This window comes from Ciconia boyciana, chromosome 4, assembly GCF_034638445.1.
Source record: "Ciconia boyciana chromosome 4, ASM3463844v1, whole genome shotgun sequence".
In the NCBI taxonomy this organism is placed as follows: domain Eukaryota; kingdom Metazoa; phylum Chordata; class Aves; order Ciconiiformes; family Ciconiidae; genus Ciconia; species Ciconia boyciana.
In genome coordinates this window covers 70,789,707-70,809,781 of record NC_132937.1, presented here as the reverse complement: position 1 = coordinate 70,809,781, position 20,075 = coordinate 70,789,707, and the positions used below count along the sequence as shown (strand labels likewise).

The 20,075-nt window shown below is 44.7% G+C and overlaps 1 protein-coding gene across 8 annotated transcripts in view; it reads right to left on the bottom strand.

Moving 5' to 3' along the window:
- The window catches only part of LOC140650966 (PH and SEC7 domain-containing protein 3-like), a 115,964-nt gene that overhangs the window by 18,516 nt on the left and 77,373 nt on the right, over window positions 1–20,075 (bottom strand). For all 8 annotated transcript variants that reach the window (XM_072859899.1, XM_072859902.1, XM_072859903.1 and 5 more), the window contains 5 exons: window positions 14,934–15,127; window positions 12,294–12,364; window positions 6,110–6,267; window positions 5,081–5,225; window positions 1,676–1,819 (listed from right to left, as the gene is read on the bottom strand). In XM_072859899.1, the coding sequence (XP_072716000.1) occupies window positions 1,676–1,819; window positions 5,081–5,225; window positions 6,110–6,267; window positions 12,294–12,364; window positions 14,934–15,127 (712 nt within the window). The remainder of the gene's footprint in view (window positions 1–1,675; window positions 1,820–5,080; window positions 5,226–6,109; window positions 6,268–12,293; window positions 12,365–14,933; window positions 15,128–20,075) is intronic.

Below are 20,075 nucleotides of genomic sequence, written 5' to 3'. Positions count from 1 at the left end.
TCATATCCCCAGCCAGTTCTTCCTATTTTATAAGTGAGAGGTCCAAAGTGCCTCTCCTTGTCTGCTCCTTGGTCACCTGTGTTAGGAAGTTGTTGTCAATGCACTCCAGAAACGTCCTGGATTGCTTGTGCCCTGCTGTGTTGTCCCTCCAGCAGATATAGGGGTGGCTGAAGTTCCCCATGAGGACCAGGGCCTGCAAACACAAGGTTTGTTCCAGTTTTTTGAAGAAGGCCTATCAGACAGCCACCACAACGACACCCATCTTGGTGTGCCTGCTAATCCTGACGCACAAGCTCTCAGCTGGCTTATCACCCTTCCTTAGACAAAGATGGTGTGTGCCTGCTACTCACATAAAGGGTGATTCCCCCTCCTTGCCATCCATGTCTGTCCTTTCTAAAAAGTCTGTATCCTTTCACGGCAGCACTCCAGTCATGTGAGCTATCCCATCACCTCATTTCAGCACAGTTTTATCGATCGTGTAGTCTCTCCTGTTCACACCATTGTGTACCCTTTGCTTGCCAGCCCTGTCCACCACTTCCTCATTTGATTGTTGGTCAGATCATTTCAGGTATGTGGGATGTGGAAGAACAAACTGGCCAACTGTGTTCCCTATACAAAACAGTAGCAAAACATCTATGCAAAACATCTCAAGCTCACCGTATGCAATGCAGCCCACAGCTACAGCAAAGTCAAATGCAACACAGCAGTTACAACCTTCTGCAAAAGCAAAAGTACACAACCAGTCAAGCCCAGAAGTAAAAAGAGCTCCTCCAAAAGAAACTCATATAACACACGGCAGAAGGCTTACTTCAGTTCTGGAAGCTTGTGTTGCTTCCAGCATCTCCTCTGGTGGTCTCTCTGACTTTTGTCTTACTCTTTCTCTTCTTCAGACTATGGATTTTCCTTGCCAGGCAGTGCCTATCTAGAGTAGGATCCTTTCAGACCCAAGGCAACATTGATGCACTTCTGGGGGAAAAAGCTCAAAGGTGCAGCCATGAAAAATACCAGGCATCTGCTGGTTGCCGACCCCCTCCCACATATCCCTACAATGTGGCAGACACCACGATGGATAAAAGCTGCTGTCAGGTACTCAGAACAATCTCCTAACGCAGCTGCCTAAGTGGCATCACTCAATCCTGTGATCTTTAATTCTACCTTTTTCCTGCTCATCCTGACATCCAGCTCACTGGCACACAACACAAATGGCTCTGATGAGGCATGCCTATGACAATAATTTTAGAAGAGCAGTTACTTCAGAACATACCAATGGAAGACAATTATGATGATCTGCATTACTGCAGAATGCAGTCATTCTGTAAAGATTAAGGTGCCAACACACTAGGCAACACATAGTCTTACAACACGAGACAGTTCCTGCCTGAAGACTTTATCATCTCTTCAAATAGGTACATCAGGCAAGGACAAAGGGTCATATTTTTATCCTCCATTTTACAGATGAGGAGCTAAATTCGTGGCTAAGGTCACAGGAAGTCCTTATCAGAAAGAGGAGCCACATCCCAGGTTCTGGGATTGCTGTGACATATCTGTCTGACAAGAACATACTCCTTGGTGAAGTAAGGTGAAAAATGCAGAACTCAGGACTGTACCCCAAGTATAAGACCAGCTGCCCCATCCGCACCAAAAAAGTAAAAGTAATAATGTTTCCCATACATACCTCAAACTCCAGATAATGGTCCTTCAGTTTGTAATCATCTACCTCCTTGCCTTTGAGCTTCTTGTCAGGAGGGTAGGAGCGATGTTCGGCAAGCTCAGTGGAGATCTGCTTCAGCTTAGCTTCATGGGACTTCAGCTGTTCATCCTTCAGAAACACAATAAGTGACAGAAACACATTAGACAGAAAAACATTGAGTGACAGAATCTAAAATATTCGATAAGCAAAGGAAAATAGAGAGATCCCTGTACAATAATACAAATTAGTTTATTTTTCTTTCTTTCTTTCTCTCTGTCCTTCCTTCCTTTAACTAATTTTAATTAGATTGATAAGGTCTGTTATCCCAGAGCTCTGTCCCCAACAGCTCTCTCAAAGGCACCCAAGCAAAGTGGCCAAGTTTGCAGAAAAACTCAGCAGCTAGCAGATGCCACCGGGAAGGATAGCAAACCTGCCATCCCTTGCCTTGCTGAGAGCAACGGAAGCAGCTTGCTGCAGAGCATTACTGACAACATGACACTTCTGCTCTAATATATTTTTTGGCAAATTAATTAAGGCTGCTGTGCATGCAGTCAGACCAAGGGCAGAATGAGACAGGCGAAGACCCTGCCTCAGGTCTTTGCAATGTAAAAGTAGTTCCTTCCAGGACAGAAAGGACATGGAGTCAGGGCCCTTCCTTCTATTTCTGCACTACCAAACGCTCTCTGGTCTGCGGTTTCCATTTGTTCAGAACAATACAACACACCTAGAAGAGGAAGAGCTGTCCAATCCCCAAAAGGTATCTTGTTTTGCTAAGCTGCTACCAGCTTTTATCCCACTGTGCAGTCAGAGAAAGTGAGGAGCTGCTACTCCCCCTTTCTAGGCAATTTCCTTTATCATAATCCCAGGCCCACTCACTTCCTCCAGTCCATCTGTCAGCTAACCTTCCCTCAGCTCAGAAGGTTTCCAGCTCCTGCAGCATGGCCTTCTGGCCATTTCTAGGCTTGGATCTGAAATTATGTTTGAATTAGGTAAGTCCAAAATAGACACATCATCATGCAGATCTCAGTGACTTAGCCAGAGCCGTAACAGCAGGTAGTGCCCAGCTCAGCTCCCATGCATGTACCTAGCCTCCGAGGAGGGGATAGCTGCCAGTAGTTGTGGTGCCCAGTGGTGTGGCTGCGCAGCTTGAAGCTTCAAGCCTAGCTCAGACATGCCTGCGCTGCACTGAGTCACACCAGGGACTGAGCCTCTCGGCTCACTCAGCTGGAGCTGCGGAAAAGAGCAGAAAGGGGGAAAACTTCTACAGAGGATGATAGTTGAGCCCCAGCTAATCTTGTGTTTCAACTCTTTCGCAAGAGAACTGAAGAAAGAAACATGTGGGATAATTTGCCTCCGCCTATACATGGTAGGGCTCAAACCAGTCGCTATTGGCTGCCAAAAATTCTTGTTGCTGTTAATAACTAACTACCCTGGATCCTCTTGCTCTATTAGTGCCCAATCACTCTTTATGTTGTGCTGAATCCCTGGTCCCAGTGACATCCTGTTGCAGTGAGTTCTACAGCCTGATGACAGGAGGTCTTTGAGCAGCTATTAATTTGGCACTTATAATTTCCAGGGCAGCAGCCCTTTGGAGCTTTTGTGTATGCATGCACATTCTCAGAAAAAAAGGAAAAAAAAAAACCCTAGTAGATCTTTTCTAGACTGGATGTTCCTTTATATATAGCTTTGTCACATCCCTCTTTGGTTGGACTAGCCAAGATCAGACACTGATCTGCTTTTGAAAGCAAACTTGGTACAATGATCTTGCACAACCTGTCATGTCCAACCTCTCTCCCTCGCCCATGTTAGGTTCTCACTGCATTCCACTTCTGCCTGACCAGGAACAGGCCCTTTGAAGAAGTACTGTCCATCATGATTCAGCCCACAAAATCCTAAACAGCAACCACAGGGATTTGACAATTCATATTTTTTTGTCTGCCAAATGAGAAGCAGCCTGCTGGCAGCTTTTCCACACTGACAGATAAAAGCAGACATGTTTCTGCTTGCCTTTGAATTTATCTGCTTTGAACACTTAACATTCTTCTGCCTTTAGCTAAAACAGCTTTTCTTATTCCACTTTTCGTGTCTCCCCTTCTTCCAGACACAAACCACAGGGCTGTGTTCTATTTTTTTCCTTTCCAGATTAAACGGAAACAATGAGACTAGGAAACAATGTGCTAAATGGAACAATCACACAGAACAACGATGAGTAAAAAAGCTTTTTTTTGGTGACTTTTTTTGGTAAATTATTGAAGCCCCATACAGTATTTTAAAAAAGGTATGCATGAGCAAAAGGTAAAACCACAAGGATGAGACAAGTTAGTATTATTCTGCATGAGACATGTTTTAAACTTTAACCCAGAATAGAAGATAGAAAGTCGGTCACCACACTGTAAGAAGAAAGGCTACTGCCACAGAGAGGGAAAAAGCAGGGGCGACATAAAAAAACCACCCCGTTAGAGAAATGCAGATTATGAGATAGTGGTTTCTAAGGAGTGTTGCTAAGCTATGAAGATGGCAAAAAAAATGCATTTAAGAAGCAATCCAGCATAGGCAGATGACTTCAAAAGCTACAGGAGGTTGCTCGTAAAGTATACACCTAGGATTGGGATCTATCACCTCTGCCACTCTGTCAGCCTGATCAACGCAATCAATCACACGTTCCTGCCAGTGCAGAAGGAATTGCAGGCATGCATCACAACTCCCGAAGTACACAGAGCTATGGGCGCAAGCATCAGACACAGCCAGTCTGAAACAAGCAGCAGTAGGTGTTTTTTCATGCAAGAAGTAGTAGAGCTGTGAAACTCCCTGCCACAGGAAGTTGTGGAAGCTAAAAGCTTATGTGATCACAAGGGGAGACTAAAGACATTCATGTAAGAGACAGTTCATAAATATACATTAAACAGGAAATCCCTGAGCTGATAAGGGTTGGAGTCTGGAAAAGTATTGTGGGAGAAATATCATTGATGCCTGCGTGATGCATCAGCTTTCACTGTTTATCACCTCAATAAGCCAAAGACCTAGAGTATGTCCATTTCTTCTGAAATGAGTGGCAATAAACACTTAAATTCAAAAAAACAGCAGTCAGACAGTATTCAAAGTGTGCTCTCCAGAGCCATAACTGCAGGATGAAAATTCTGTATCTGGTACTAGGAACGCTGGTGACTGTTTCTTTTATTCAAAAATGTAAGAAAATTATATTCAAGTCTGCTCCTTCTCTCCCCCGACTTCCAATCTTGCATCAGGAAATGAGCAGAGATTTACTGTGCAAGCCTCCTTCCCCTAGGAATGCTAGTGGTGACAGCCACAAAACAATGCCAAGGACCACCATCCAGTCTCCAGCCAGCCAGAGAAATCGCCATGACCGACTCTCTATATAAAAAAGCTCACCTGAGATAGCTTCGTTGTGGTGGCTGGCAGAAGTGGGCGACTGAACTTCTTCTGAGAGCCAATTGCTGCTGGAAATGGTGGTGCAGAGAAGACAGCAGCCACACAGTTAATCTTGTTGATCCAGGTCTGCATTTCTTCTTGGCTCCTGGGGAAGAAAACCATATTAAGCACCTGTTGACTCAGCCTCCTGTACCTCTTTCCCACCCCTTCAATGGCATTTTAAAAGTGAGAATAACCAGAACTGGACAAGTCTTAGAGTCTGCTCAGTTTTCTGGTCTATCTTTGCAAGCGGTTAGTGTCAGGTATCTCAATCACAGGCTGGCTTGTGATTAGGTCCAGAACTCACCCTAGCACGCATCTTTTCCTAATTCAATCCAAATGACACAGGCAACAGAGGCAACCAATGCCCTGACTCAGACATACGTCCTAAGGTCTCAGCTGTATTGGACGCCACAGATCTTTAGGAGGTTTCACATGGATCTCAGTAGAAAAGGGCTCATGCACAAGACTGATGCACGGGTTTTTAATGTCAGAAGCAAAAGGCAGGTCATCTGTTCTGTCTGGATATCACAGCCTGAAGAACTTAATCAAATTATTCTTGTATTAAGAAGTAACTTTGTTTCTGACCAAAGCGTATCTTCTAGAAAGACAGCCGGCTAGGACCTGATGACATCAGGAGACAGACAATCCAAGACTGCCTTTGGTCATTTGTTGCCATGATTAATCACCCTGACTGTTAAAAGTTTGTGCCCTGTTTCCAAATTGAATTTCCTGCGGCTTCAGCTTCCAGCTGCTGCATCTTGTTATGCCTTTCTCAGCTAGATTAAAAAGCTTCTTAAAACCTGATGGTTCTTTCTCATGAACTACTTGTGCACTCTAATCAAATCACTACTTAATCTTATTTCTGATCAAATAAACAGATTGAACCTCTTAAGCCTCTGCTTTAACCTGTCCAGGCATGAATTTACCCACCCTTCAGCACTGCTTTCTTTCCTCAACGATTGGCACAAATCAGAAGAAAGCACTTACTGGGCTTGGAAAAGCAGGACCCTCCAATCTGCTGTTTTAAGCTTGAGGACATTGGGTTTCTTCTCATAGTCTGTTGCCTTGGATGCCAGCGCATGATGCACACTAACTGCATTCTTCAGATCTTCCTCTGACAAAGCCTTTTCTGGCTTATATTCATCCTGCAGGAGTTAACAGGGGGAAAATGGCATCTTATTTCTCCATGTGCTACTCCTTTTTCCTTAATCTAGGGAAAAACCTTGTTCCATAGTCATGAATAGTATTAAAGTATATGAACTGAATGTGACCTGACTTGAGCACTTGCGTTTCCACTACCTTTAACATCTTTTCCTTTCTCTTTCTTCTTCTTTTTTGATCTCTTTGCAAGTGATAGTAGTAGTTCCACTACCTGCTTGACAGGAAGGAGGGTAAACAGGGAATATTTGACTATCACAACAGCTGTGGACTATTTATCTTCATTTCAGGAATCCTTCATGGCCAGCTCCCCACCTCCACTGCTCAGCTGCTGGTTTCTGCTTGGGTTCTCAGCCTCCACTGCTCCATTTTTATTTTTCTCAAACAACTACCTTTGTATGTCCTCCTAGGCAGGCCCTCACACAGTGGAGAAGCCTCCTTACCAGTCTCCACAAAGCAAATATAGCAACCTCCTTTAAATCTCTCTGCTCAGGGTCTGCAAATGGCCAGCACAGACCCCTCCAGGGTTTTGACCCAACAGTACCACTCCTAACACCAAATGACAAAAGCAGGGAATTAAACTCCTCTGCGTTGCAAGCGTCACAACAGTGTGTGTGGGAGCAGTCTTTGATCTTCGGAGTGACAGAAGCTGGACGAGGGCACAATCATGGTGTAGCCACAAGTTCAGTTTAAAGCCCACCTGACTATAAATGACTTGGGAAAGCCAGGAGCTTTTTCAAGGAAAAGTCACTTGCCAGCAATGCTACATACACAAAGCTTCTGAAGGAGAGGCCAGAGCAGTCTGCAATTGACTCTATTTCTCTCCCTTAGTACATCACAGAAATCAGTCTCATCTGAAACACCCACCAAGGGAGGGGGTGTGACGGCTGCAAAACAGAGGAATAATTCCCTGCAGGCGTGATAACTATTGATCCCTCCACTTGAACACAAGAGTTACGAGATGGGGTTTAGCAGGCAACAGAGTGCAGGACTCAGAGCATGTGCAGGGACAGCACTAGCTTAAACACCCAGGGAGGCACCCACCCCGGAGAAGAGCTGGTTAATGTGCATGAACTGGTTTACAGGGCTTATCTGGCAGCACGCAGACCAGGGTTGCAGCCAGAGGCAACTACACCGCCGCCAAAGGCACCTGCGCTCTTGGCCAGGCTGGGTTTGGTCGGCTCTCCAGGACGAGTTGCAATGGATGGGGAGTCACCAGCCATGCTGACCATCTCCCAGAAGGGAGGACAAAGCGTCCTGCTCCTCTGCCACGTCTCATCCTTCCTCACAGAGGTCCAGCTAGTGCAGGCCCAGAACTTGCTGCTGGCTCAGACGCTTCCCCAGAGGAGATGCAGCTAACCAGCAATACTGTCACAGCACCACCTCCACTTGGGGCCAGACAAGGGGACAACCGACCACAGATCTGGCAGGGCTAGCAGAAAGGCAGCCCCACTGCTCAGATGACCAAAGAGTAGTCTTCAACCTAAACATCTGTGACATCAGGGTTTTTCAAGGTCTGGTAGTGAGCAAAGCCAAATGTCCTTCCTCTCTCACAGCTTCAGTCCCAGCAAGCTTTGGAGGGATCTCCATATCATGATAGACTGTGCCTACTCCCGCTTACGGCACTCTCTAAACCTTCTTCAAGGAAGAATTGGTAAAGTCCCTAGCTTAAGGACAAGAACTGGAGGAGGCTGTCCAATGTCTGGCCCAGCCCCATCTTGAAGATGGAGGAAACAAGCCCCTGGTCAAGCCCCTTCCTTCATGAGTTCAAAAGCTCATTTATTTGGTGGTAGTTTTGGGGGAAATTACTGGCTCCTCTGTCCAGGGAGACTGGGAAAACTTCAGGGCCAGGAAACGAACTTAGACAGGCCGCAGAAACATGATATTCTGGCTTTCCTCAAGTTACTGCCTAGAGACAGTGTCAGCTATCACCTTGCCTGTTGCCCCCCAGCTTCCTCTGTGAGATGCATCCAACGTCCACAACCTGCTCTGGTGTCTAAACCTGTTCCAAAAGAACTCCACATTTGGGCAGTCCCAGAAGCAGTCCTGGCTGAGAACCCCTCCTTACCAACAGAGAGCATTCACGATAATCCTTGCTAATCCCACTGGATCAACTGGCTGCAATCTACCTTGACAGCTGGGGCTCTGCCAGCTTCTCCAAAGGCACTGATCAGCATACCGGAAATGTCTCCACATAGCTGGCCAGCCTCATAGAAAGCTGGAAGGATGTGAATGTGCTGTCAAAATTCCTCCTCTAAGGCCTCCAACTCTTTTCATGTGGCAGAGAATGCTAGGGGAGTAGGAACATCCATATTTCCTATGCCATCAAGGACAGCACGTGCTCTGATGTGCTGGTGTCAGCGTGGAGGTTGGGCTGAAATGGAAGGCAGCTCACTAAAGTTAGACCAAGACAGTGGCAAGAAATACATGAGGAGCCAGAAAGGAACTGTGACCTCTCTATCAACTGTTGTGAGTGCTGCACACAACGCAATGACATGCTGAATTCATCTTTCTCAAACTCCTGGAGAATGACTTTCCCACATCCTCAGCATGTTTCTAAATCTGTTTTTCATAGACCAGAGAATGGCATTTGGCTTTTTATCAGTCAATGTACCGTGGGTGGGTATCTCCGCTCGGTTGCATGTGATGGCTGCAAAATTCTCTTTCAGAAAGCCTCGTCACCGAACACTTTACATCATTCCAGCCTTTCTCTTTTTTTTATATTTTAATAGAGGAAACACATGTGAGAAAAGTTACATAAAAATACCTGAAAGGCCACAAGATTATAAAGTGCCACATCAAAGAGCAAAGATGTTGCAAACCTCACAGAAGAGCCCAAACAAAACACGAAGGTCCATGTCCTGCACTGCTTGCCCAGAAGCAATTTCTAGCAAGGAAGCGAGGTCAGCCTTATGTCCTCTCCTTATAAACCTCTCTTCTGTACGCACATCACATCCCATGTCAGTCTAGTGAACAGACATTCTGTCAAGCTCCTACTTTGCAATTTCCTCTTGCTATGAGCAGAGGGCAGGAAATTAACCTTGGCCTGAGGGTGCCCAGAGACAGGGCCAACATCCCAAACATGTCAAACCTCTCATTTTATATAATACTGTGCAGGCGTGTTTAGTTGGCTAATTGTGAATGCTTCCACTGAGCCCCTCCGGTGGCCTCTGTGCTCACTAATTCAGAAACCATCTCTCTTAAATCACTCATTTAAAAATAAAACAATATGCAGCACAGGAATTAGCACTGGAACAGTTCCAATGGAAAAAAAAATAAATGCAGGCACCGAGACAAGACTGCCCAGATAAACTCCCCAGTAAATCTCAAGTGACCACCATTTACAGACCACTCTCATACATGGACTTTGACATCAAAACAAGGAGAACTGGACTTGTATGCAAACAGAATGACAGCAGAATTGGGATCACACTGCCCACTGAGGGACTCACAGCTGCTACAAACAATATTTATATTGTAGTAGTGTCTTGAGGGAACAGCTGAGTTACAGATAAACACAGAAAGCAATAGTGCAGAGGTTTGTACATGTGTTTGTGTGTATACAGCACCTAGAAAAGTGAGATTTCTCTCTCCTCTGCTTGAATAGCACTCAGTGCAATGAAACCATCATCACAGATGTTACCTCCACAGATATAAAGATAATATACAGATAATAAGAGAAAGAGGGAAAATGTGTGTGTGTGCATATGTGAATGCACCCTTCCCTATAGCACTCCATAATCAGGAGAGAAGGCAAACAGAGGCAAGGAAAACCTTTGTCCATGGCTACTGCCAGAGCTATGCATTTCTACAAAGAAATCAAGCTGTTCTAAAATGCTCCTGAACTTTCAGAAATTAGGATAATTTCAGTCTCCTGGTATATTTGCAAAAGGAAACAACAGCTCAGCAACTTTTACTATAACAGCTTGGTCTAGCTGTGTATTTTAAAACTTCCGCAATACCACGTCCCCAACAGAGCAAAGTTTATTTCAGGGCTGAAGCAAAGTCCTGCTAGACCTTCTGGAGCTGAAGAGAAATCAGAGGATGTTTCACAGCTGCAGCATGAGGCACTGTGGCTGAGCAGGGGCCAGAGGCACCCTGGGGAGGCTCACAGCTGCCCCATCACTCTGGGAATGAGTCAGTTCCCATTAGTACCCCCTGTCAACCTTTTACGGCACTAAAGCAAAAGTCTCGCTTGTCACTGCGCTACAGTAAGATGGCTTCAGTGCAAGTGTCTTCAGGACCAAGTGGGAGAGTGCAGCTTTGCACAGTAATCACCCTGTAATCACTGAATTCAAGTGCTGTGACAAGTGCAAGACACACAAATAACAAACAAGTAAGAACAAGAACTCCAGCAATGCATTTCATTCTGCAAAGATGCAGTCAGATGTGAAATTATTCTCTTGCTCTCCAAAGGACAGAGGATGAGCATGAGGAGAGCAGCATTCTGTAGACAATTTGCATGTTACATCAGCATCTCTACATTTTGTCAAACAGAAAGTGTTTTAAACTAATATGCCAGTGATACTCATAAAGGTATTTAATTAAGACTCTAAAATAGACAGCATCTCAATTTCTTCCCCTTGAAAGCTTATTAATCCCCCCTCAAAGATCAAATAAGAAATTAATTAATGTGTTATGGACAAGGAGCCTTCTTACTTCTTAGGGAACCACGCAGTCTTTTCAGGTGAACGCTAAAGATTACTTATTTCGGGAATCAAAGCAGGTGACTCCATTTCACCCAGGAAAGGGCAAGTACAAACCTGCCATGAAGGCCACTTCAGTAAAATCTGAACCTGCTGCCAGCAAGAGGACCAGAGGGAAGGCTCAGCTGCGATTCAGCAGACTTGGTTCTAGTCTCTTGCACTAGCTTTGAGCATGCCACATCCAACTTCCCGCCCAAATTTTCCCTCCTGACTGCAGATTGTTTTGTCTGTTTCAGGATTTCAGCCCTCTCAAAAAAGTACTGCACCCAGAGCATCCACCTTGTAAACCTCATGCTGTAAGAATTTGAACCAAACCACTCTCTCTCTTCTCAGAGACTATCCAAGTTGGCTCTGATGAAACCAACAACTTCAGAAAGCCACAGCAGGGGACAAGGAAACAGCAGTATGCACTTGAACCTGTGCTCCTGGTAGTTGCAAAACACAGTGGAAATGTAAAAAGGCTTTCAAAGGAGCGTACTTCTACAATACAGGGCAGTCTGGACAAACACCACCTATTTCATGAATATTTCACCTATGTTAAGGCTTTTTGCCCCCCGGCAATCTACTTAGCTGCTACCATTTATTTGATTTTCACAGTTCTCACTCATATGTTGCATTTCATGTTCCAAGAGAATAGTTAAAATATAATATATTTAAGCTTGCTCCAAAAGACTTGAGCAGTTTCAGTTGACTTTTTTTTTTTTTTTTTTAGACTTCTTGTTGTCAGGGAGCAGTTTGCTGGAAAGTAGTGTCTCAGCTTACTTTGGGGGGGGGGGGAAGTATCCTTTTATCCTTCAATTGTGCTACAGAGCAGAAGCTGCATATTCCTACCAAGGCCAAGCTGCCGTTCAATTGTTTTGCAGCTGGTCTTGCAGGCATTGCAGAAAAGTATACTATGAAAAGATGGGAAAGGAGGACAGCCTTACAGGAGGGGAGGTCATATGGATGAAATGCAATGTTAAAAGCAGCCTAGAGGAATGAATGCAAGAGAGAGAGAGACGATGCTGTCTTTGCTGGTGAAGCTGGCTATTTTTTCAGCCATGAGGGATAGCAATGGTATAAACTGGAATTGATAGGGTGCACATGTGGATGGGGGCAATGGAACTGAACTTGAAAGTGTGAAAAGGGAGAGGGTATCAATGAAAGCATTCATGCCTGAATGTGTTTGTAAACAGGGTGGGGGTCAGAGAGAGCAGCTACACTGTGTTGGAGGGAAAGGAGCCTGGAAGTGGGCTGTGAGAGCAGAGAGGATGCCTGCTGCTTTATCCCTCTTTAATTAGTTTCCAAAAGACAGTGATTTCCCTTACCTTCTGCAAGTACAGGACTGTTCCCTTCAGCACAGCATAAAAGGTTTTCCAGCCTCGCTTTCCCCGGGGAGCTGCAAAGAAAACAAATGAAAACCCATTTACCTCGGATCCATTTTTACACTTTGTCTAGGCAACAGGAGAGCTACATTAGTCCTGTGTTAAACCTCCTTTGTACTCTCCTTTTCAAAGGACAATGCAACTCAGCACAGTGCCTGCACATACCTGCTGCGTGAGAGAGTAATAAAACTACCCTGATGACAGCCCTGGACTGGATCAGAAGGGAACGGCAGCAATGCAGAAAGCAGGCCAGGGAGATCCAGTCTTTGTGCTCTTGCAGGCAGGTGGACACTGCCCCTACACAGCTAGGTCTGAGCTCTGCACCGTGGCAGAGTTTTCAGAAGGAAACACCCTTTCTCCATGCCACAGCAGACTGGCAGGCACTGCTTAGCACCAATGGGAGACTGCTCAGAAAGCACTGCCTCTCAAGAGCATCCTTCCCCCTCGCCACTGCTGCACACCCAAGTTGGCACTGAGTAGTCAGATGGCTTCTTGGTCCCCTCCCCTCTTCCTGCAGCCACAGGGGAAGCCAAAGAAGAGAAAGGAGAAGGGAGCCAATCAAAATCCTAAGGGAAAAAAAAAATCACCCCTCAAAAAACCTGAAGTCAGTTAGAGGTTGAAGAATGTAACAGAGACAACATATCCAGCCCACAAATTCCTAGAAACGGGGGGGGGGGGGGGGGGCGGAAAAAAGGAAAACAGAGGAAAAAAGAAAAACAGAGGAAAAAAGAAGGGGGGGGGGGGGGAGAAAAAGGGGGAGGGATTCAGCATGAAGTCCCCAGTTTGAAATTCAGCTGCAATAGAGGGAGAGAAGGCACAGGCTGTACGGTCACAGTGCTGGAGACCAGAAGCCTGTATCTAAGCTCTCCACCAAGCACACACCACTGACCGGCATCCACTTGCCTCTATACTGAAATTAATAACCCGTGCACGACTAAAGCATCAGCCTCAGAAAGGCGTCCCATTCTGATCTGAAGATGGCAAGTGATGGTGAAGAGGTTATTAGTCCCTTGCTCCAGAGGTTAATCATTCTCATCTCACACAATGGGCCTTATTTCTAATTGGCATTTGTTCAGTTCAGCTTCCAGCCATTGGCCCCTGTTACATCCTTCTCCTGTAGACTGCTTAAGTGCTTTAGCAATCAGTACTCCTTTCCCGAGAAAATACATATAGCATGCTAGCACATCAGTTCATTAGCAGTCCCGCACAAGCTGATCTCTGCCCTACAACAACTCCATTAGGAAATGAAATATGCAAAGGTCTAACTAACTTTAAAAAAATGAGTTTCATTTTATTTGCAACTGGAAACTCAGAATGTAACTTTTTGAAGAGCTGCATGACAATGAGAGATAGACCTCTAAGATGTACAGAAACTTCTGAAAAAATGGCCCTAATTACATTACTCATAAAAGGATTATCCCCAAAATGCCAACATCCAGTGTGCTGAATAATGTGCAATTCTGATAAATTATTTCTTGAATTAAAAGTAAATAAAGGCAACTAGATACAATTATTTATTAAGGTTAAATAAACAGAAGTTTAATAAAGAGGAACCTATTCAGAGCATCCAGTCATCACAAAGAATGAGGTCAGCTGGATTTCAACATCTCTGTTTGGATTTAGTTGTCCAGCTGTCAGCCTCTGGCTTGAAAACGCCGACCTCCAACTGTACCTTCTAAAACATACTAGCAAAAACATGCAAACACTGAAGAGCTTAGCCCAGCTAGGAGAGAGTTGCAGTTACTGGAAAGCCATCACAAAGTCAGACTTTGCCTTCAGGATCCAGCCCAATAGCGTGAACCATGAGTAGGTGATCATCAGCAAAGATCAGGGAAAATACAGATGCTCTGAGTAGCCTCCGCTGTTTCCAAGAATATCAACAGGAAACAAACAAATAAAGATGTCCAAACAACAAAACACACACAGGTGAATCAGAAGCCTTTGATAATTAGTACACCACAAACAGAAGTAGGGCAAGAAGGAAAGAGGATAATGAAAGTAAGAGACACGGCAGGATTATTACAAAGAAGGTGCACGGAGACACTGCATGGCATAAATCTGGCTGTTACCAAAAGCTGCTGAACTTCATTGGGTATGTGACCCAAGGCTGGGAAAGTAGGGAAGGACACAGTTACAGCACCTTCCAAGTAAAGATAAAGAACAGCCTTTCTTTAAAGATAGACCCAGAAGGGAGGGGAGATTTGAAGCAATCTGGTGTCACATGAGGAAAAGGAGAATTACCAAACTACTATGGAATACCAAACTACTGTAATTCACTTGAAATTGTTTTCTCTCTGTAAACCATGAGATTCATTTTCTTGTAGCACAAAAGATTCACATTGCTTTGCTGTATCACATTACTCATTAAGCTCATGCATTAGAGCTGCTGCAAATGGGACTGAACATTGTAAATCCTGGCCTAATAGTGAGAGTGTGATAATCCAATTGCTACGTTGGTTGTTATTGCTGCAATTTCCCCTAATGAAGCAGCACTATTTGCCGTGAGAAGCACATGGGCTCATCGTAAGTGGCATTGTGCAGAGATGACAAGAAAATGAGACATTAAAAGTGAAAGATACTCACTTTTCTTTCCGTCCATATCCGCATGGCTTTTCCGAGCCAGAAATCCAGTTTTATACACAGCAGCATTGGGGTCATGAGGGATGTCCAGGAATGGGTTATTTGAGTTGCCAATTCGACTGACAGCCTTCGTCTGGCTCCCATTATCCTTTTCATCTGTACCATCTGAGTGAGACTTTTTTTTCTCTTCTTCATCCCTTAAAAAGCAGTGAAAACCAAGCATGAACGAGGGACTGACCAGCAAAGTTTCATTTCAGTAATTTTTGCACGCTCCTTGTCAAAACATACCTCTCTCTTAATAGGGGGCCCTATTTAGAGAAAAACCTAGACATGTACCAAAACATAGTCGGATTATAGCAAAGCTTCAGTTCACCTATTTCACCAGCACAGGACATAGGACCCAGATTTTCAAAAAAGCCCAAGTTTCCCTCTTACAGTCTCAAAAGGCAGGATTTCAAGAGTGTTCTGTGTCCTCCAACTTCATCTATTTTTAATTCCACTTATTTGAGTGCTAAAATGGGAAATATTTGCCTGCTGGGCTCTCCTGAAAAATCTCCAATTTCTTCGTGAGTTCACATGTAGATGAAAAGAATTAGATTACTACAGATCACTGTGGCTTACCCCTTAACTTAGCATATGAAACACAGACTCTACCTCCTTTTCTTTATTTCCCTCCACAGACTAGCATAAAAGTAGTAATTTAAAAATAAAAACTACACTAGGTGAATTATGTTATCTGTATTTTAGAAACAAAATGCTGCTCAAAATGTTGCTTATTAGGGCAATGTATACAACACAGCTCTTGGGGACAACAATGCAACTCATTTCAGCAAGTCACAAGCATTGCCTGACTAATAAATGCCTTTTTGCTCGTCACAGCCAAAGGCAAAAAGGACCAGGCACCCTAACAAAGGGTGTCCATTACAAGAGTAGGACGTTGGTTTTCAGAGAACAACAGGCCACTGAATCTGGGTGGATGGTGTATCTAGAAGAACCACAGTTAGTGCCAGATTACAGGGCAGCCCTGTGTCCTTTGAAGTCCCCACACATTCCCCTCCAGGTGACTGGAAAAGGTGTGTCAGGGAGGATGAAGGCTGTCATTGGAAAGCCATGGTAGCAATGCTTCTCCTAAGACCAGCACCTGATTAAAAAAAAAAATCATTATCACTTGAGCGTAAAGATGGCTAACGGGGGGGTGGACTTCAAGCTGCTGCATCTCACTGGACCCCATGGGATCCCTCACTGGATCCCATCTCATTGGATCAGCAGAGAGAGCAAGTTCAGGCAGACCTTCCAACCACACGCATATGTTCAAAGGCATGTATCAGATGAGGATTAGCAAGGCATATGGCAGTCCAAAAGCTCCTTTCGGGGCACACTGCAACCTTGTCTGCTTATGGGAATGACCATCCAAAGAAATGTCATCCAAGAACCGCAGGCTAGAGCGATAATCTGTGTTATCCTGATCTCTGCTGAAATGGTCTTCTGGGGAATAACACAAGGATAATAGACTGCTTTGACAACAAGGAAACCAAATCCAGAGACACAGAGGCTATATTAGTGAACTCAGCAGTGCCAAGGAATGTTCCCAGGCATTTCACTTCCATCACCTCATATTACTTCGTGCTTGGCACAATCTCAGGCCAGCACACTCCCAAACATTTTCCAGACACTGTTTAGGAATAGCACAGTCAAGGACCACCCCAACAGGCAGTACAGAGGCAAGCATCTTCTTTTGGAGGGTAAGACTTTTCAACAGTATGGATACGGATGCTACACATTGACATTCAGCCTGAGAGTCACACAAAGGTGCCAGATATTTGATTTAGTTGTAGAGCTACAGCCAAGGTGGTGTTATCTTGCAAGGTCTCCCAATTAAGAAGAACAAAACTTTTATCTGAAGACCTGATTCCTGCAAGGGAGAGCAGTCCTTGCATCTTTCAGCCTACTGATACGTGTTTTCCCACTGCAGAACAGAGAGATCTGCAAAAAACTTTTTGTTGGTCAAAGCAACAAGGATTTCTTCATGCATGCTTTGGCTGAGGCCCTCTCCCAATTGAAAAGTGTAGGAATTTCTGACAATTTTGATTGTCTCCACCCTTGCTGTGTCTACCGCACTTACTAGCTGCTGGCAAGTCTGGACCATCGTGTGACATGTGTATCTTAGACGTGTGCCCATTCCAGGAGCAAATTCTCTCAACACAAGTCTGTGGTACCTAATCCAGACTAAAATCTCTAATAGGGCACAAGCACTCGGGTTGATTTGTCACACAGAAGTGCCTTGTGAATTCTGGAATCTCAGCCAAGGATAGTGGATTTCTCCTTGTCAGCAGAGACCTACTGCAGTAAATGGCTTAGCATTTTTTTGGAATAAGCTATCTCCTTTGGAGCTACGGGAGCAAATTATCTTATACTGATCAGCTGACCTGTGGGAATGTACCAGTGCCCTTATCCAAGCAGCCACAGGTGTTGTGATGAGCAGTCCTGGGGATCCTGGACACCACTAGCGCTGGAGGCAGTGCTCTCAAACTCAGCATCTCTGCAGCAGCTATTAAACAGAAGTTCTTCAAAAGACAAATGCAGACTGGGCAGACAAGGACAAAATGGCATCTGCTGTCATGACTACTGGTAGCATTGAACAAACCTTTAATTGGTCCTTTAATCTGCCACTGAAAATGGGACATCCTTGCGACTCAGAAGCCTCAGGCACTTGTGAGAGCTGAGTGCTCTGACAAGACGCTTGAGGTCAAGATGCACAAGCCAGTCTGTAAGATGCAATGAAGGGAACCAGAGAGGCAAGGGGGACTCATAACAGAGAACAAGAAATGGATGAACAGCTGAGAAAATAGAACTAAAAGGAGCCTCTGTCTCCCTCTGATCTTGAATATGAAACACCAGTGGAAATAAAACCAGGGGATCTGGGACCCACTTCTTCAAATACTCCATGCTGCTTCAGTGGTCAAGCATAAGAAGAAAGCAGGATGATTGGGAGCAGTTTCAAAGCAGGTATTAGCCTTTGCTTACATAGCAAGCAGGTATTAGCCTTACATTTATCAAGCAGGTATTAGCCTTTGCTTACATAGCATCCAAAGTTGGCTGAATAGATAGGTCCTGGAGAGGCTTTATCAAGGATGTAACAATTTGAGCTTACTCCTCACCAGGCTTTAGGTATGGTTGCAAGAAGGAAGAGCTGCAGAAAATTCAGCTGGCCTCTGGATGCATACACCTGAAAGCTGATCTTTGAAACCCTAGCCTGTGTGGGGGGCAACTACCTCCTCATCCTCAGATGGCTCTCACAGATGATTCAAGCCCTGTAACACCCCCAGCGTGAAGCCCTCCAGGATGCAGAGGTAAGAGTCAGTGGGTGGTCTCTCTGTGCAGGTATGTTCAGAGTCATGGATCCAGTGTCACACAGGCAGAGCTCAGGTCCTTGTCAGGGGCACGCTCGGTGCCTCACCTTTCCATTTGGTACAGGAAATAGCACAATCCTTGTGCCTTTGGGGAAAAAAACCCACGTTGGTTCCAACACGCATTTCAGTAGAAAAACATCATCACGAGGGTCCACTTAGGTTTGCAGAAGTCTTAAGAGATTTTCTGTCTTTGACCAGCAGAGGGAGATCACTCCTGGCTTCTGGGTCTGGAGGTGATTCCTCTGGTGACCCCTCTGACGACGGAAAGGGGCTGATGGCTCTGAACCCTCCCGCAAGTCCCACTTTCCATCCACAGAAAGTGGGACCTACTAGAGTCTGCTCTGCAGGTTACTGGTGACAGGAGAAGACTAGCACCTCTAGAGGTTCTCCAAGACTCTGCTTACAGCATGTGATATTTGCAAGGTTTCCCAAAACAAGGAGCTTCAGTTCCACCTCCCTTAGCTTGTCTCTTTGGAAAAGGACCTGCAGACAGAGCGGTTACCGGGGCACTGGCTGCCCATGACTCCCAGCACACCAAAGCCAGAATCTGCTTGCTCTATCACTTGAAGACACAGCATTGAAACAGCAATGTTTTCCTTCCCAGATGTGTGATCACTGACAACCAGAAAGAGTTTGCCTCTTAAACACGCAGATTTGAAACACGTGCAAAAATGCAGATGTTGCCATTCTGGTGAAGAAATATACTTTTGCTTCCTCCCCAAAAGACCCTATACAAGAAAGTCCCATTTTTGTCGTCTGGGAGAAAACCACCATCCAGTTCTCTCAGTAACAAAAACATTTCTGTACGCTCTATGGCCTGATTTGAGGCTCTGCCTTGGAAACTTCGAAGTCACTAAGCTGGAAAGACAGGGTCAAGCCCTCCATTTTTAAAAGCCTGCTTTGTCTCTGCACTTGTTCAAATATAAAACTTACATGACATGGCAAAAGGCTGGGTTTACCCATTTAAAAAATGGCATTTAAAAAAATATTCAAATTTGTAACATATTATTATATGAATCTGTGGAACTGATAGCATCTGTATTAGGACATTGACTTGAGAAACCAGTGGAAAGAAGTTTTGGCATCTTTCCCAAAGGGAGGAGAGAATAAAGGAGAGCCAGGTGATTACCACCTGACACCTCTCTAAAACCAATCATGAAGTTGCAAACAGGAAACATCCCAGAACTTGGGAGACTAAGAGTTAATTATAACAGGGAGAGATTTCTGGGTTTGACCTAGAAAAAGGTGAGCTTCAGCACGGACGTCTTTATAACCACCCTGGTCTCAGCGTCACAGTTTGCCGCAGGAAACACAGACAGGATTTGGCAGCAGCCCTTTCCCACCATCACTGTCTCAAAGACCTATTTTGGTTTGGCTGTAAGGAGAGGATTTTTCAGTGCAGTCCAGAAACACAAAAAAGAATATACTGTATCCATGTCTAAACTTCTCTGGGAAGAAAACTGTATCATCCACTAGAAAAAAACACCAAGTGATTCTCATGAAAATTACACTGTCCTGCTGAAAGCAAGCTTTCAGGATACTGAAAGCTTTCAGGATACTTGCAGGCTCAAATGCAGCCATTTGGTTTTTGCAATTTTGTAAGCAGTACTTTGGGATTTCATATGTTAATTCTAGATCACCATTCAGCCTATTTTAAGACGATTTTATTATTCTTATCACCTTCAACAGGAGGTAGACATAATATTACAAACAATGGAGAACAATAATGTTCACC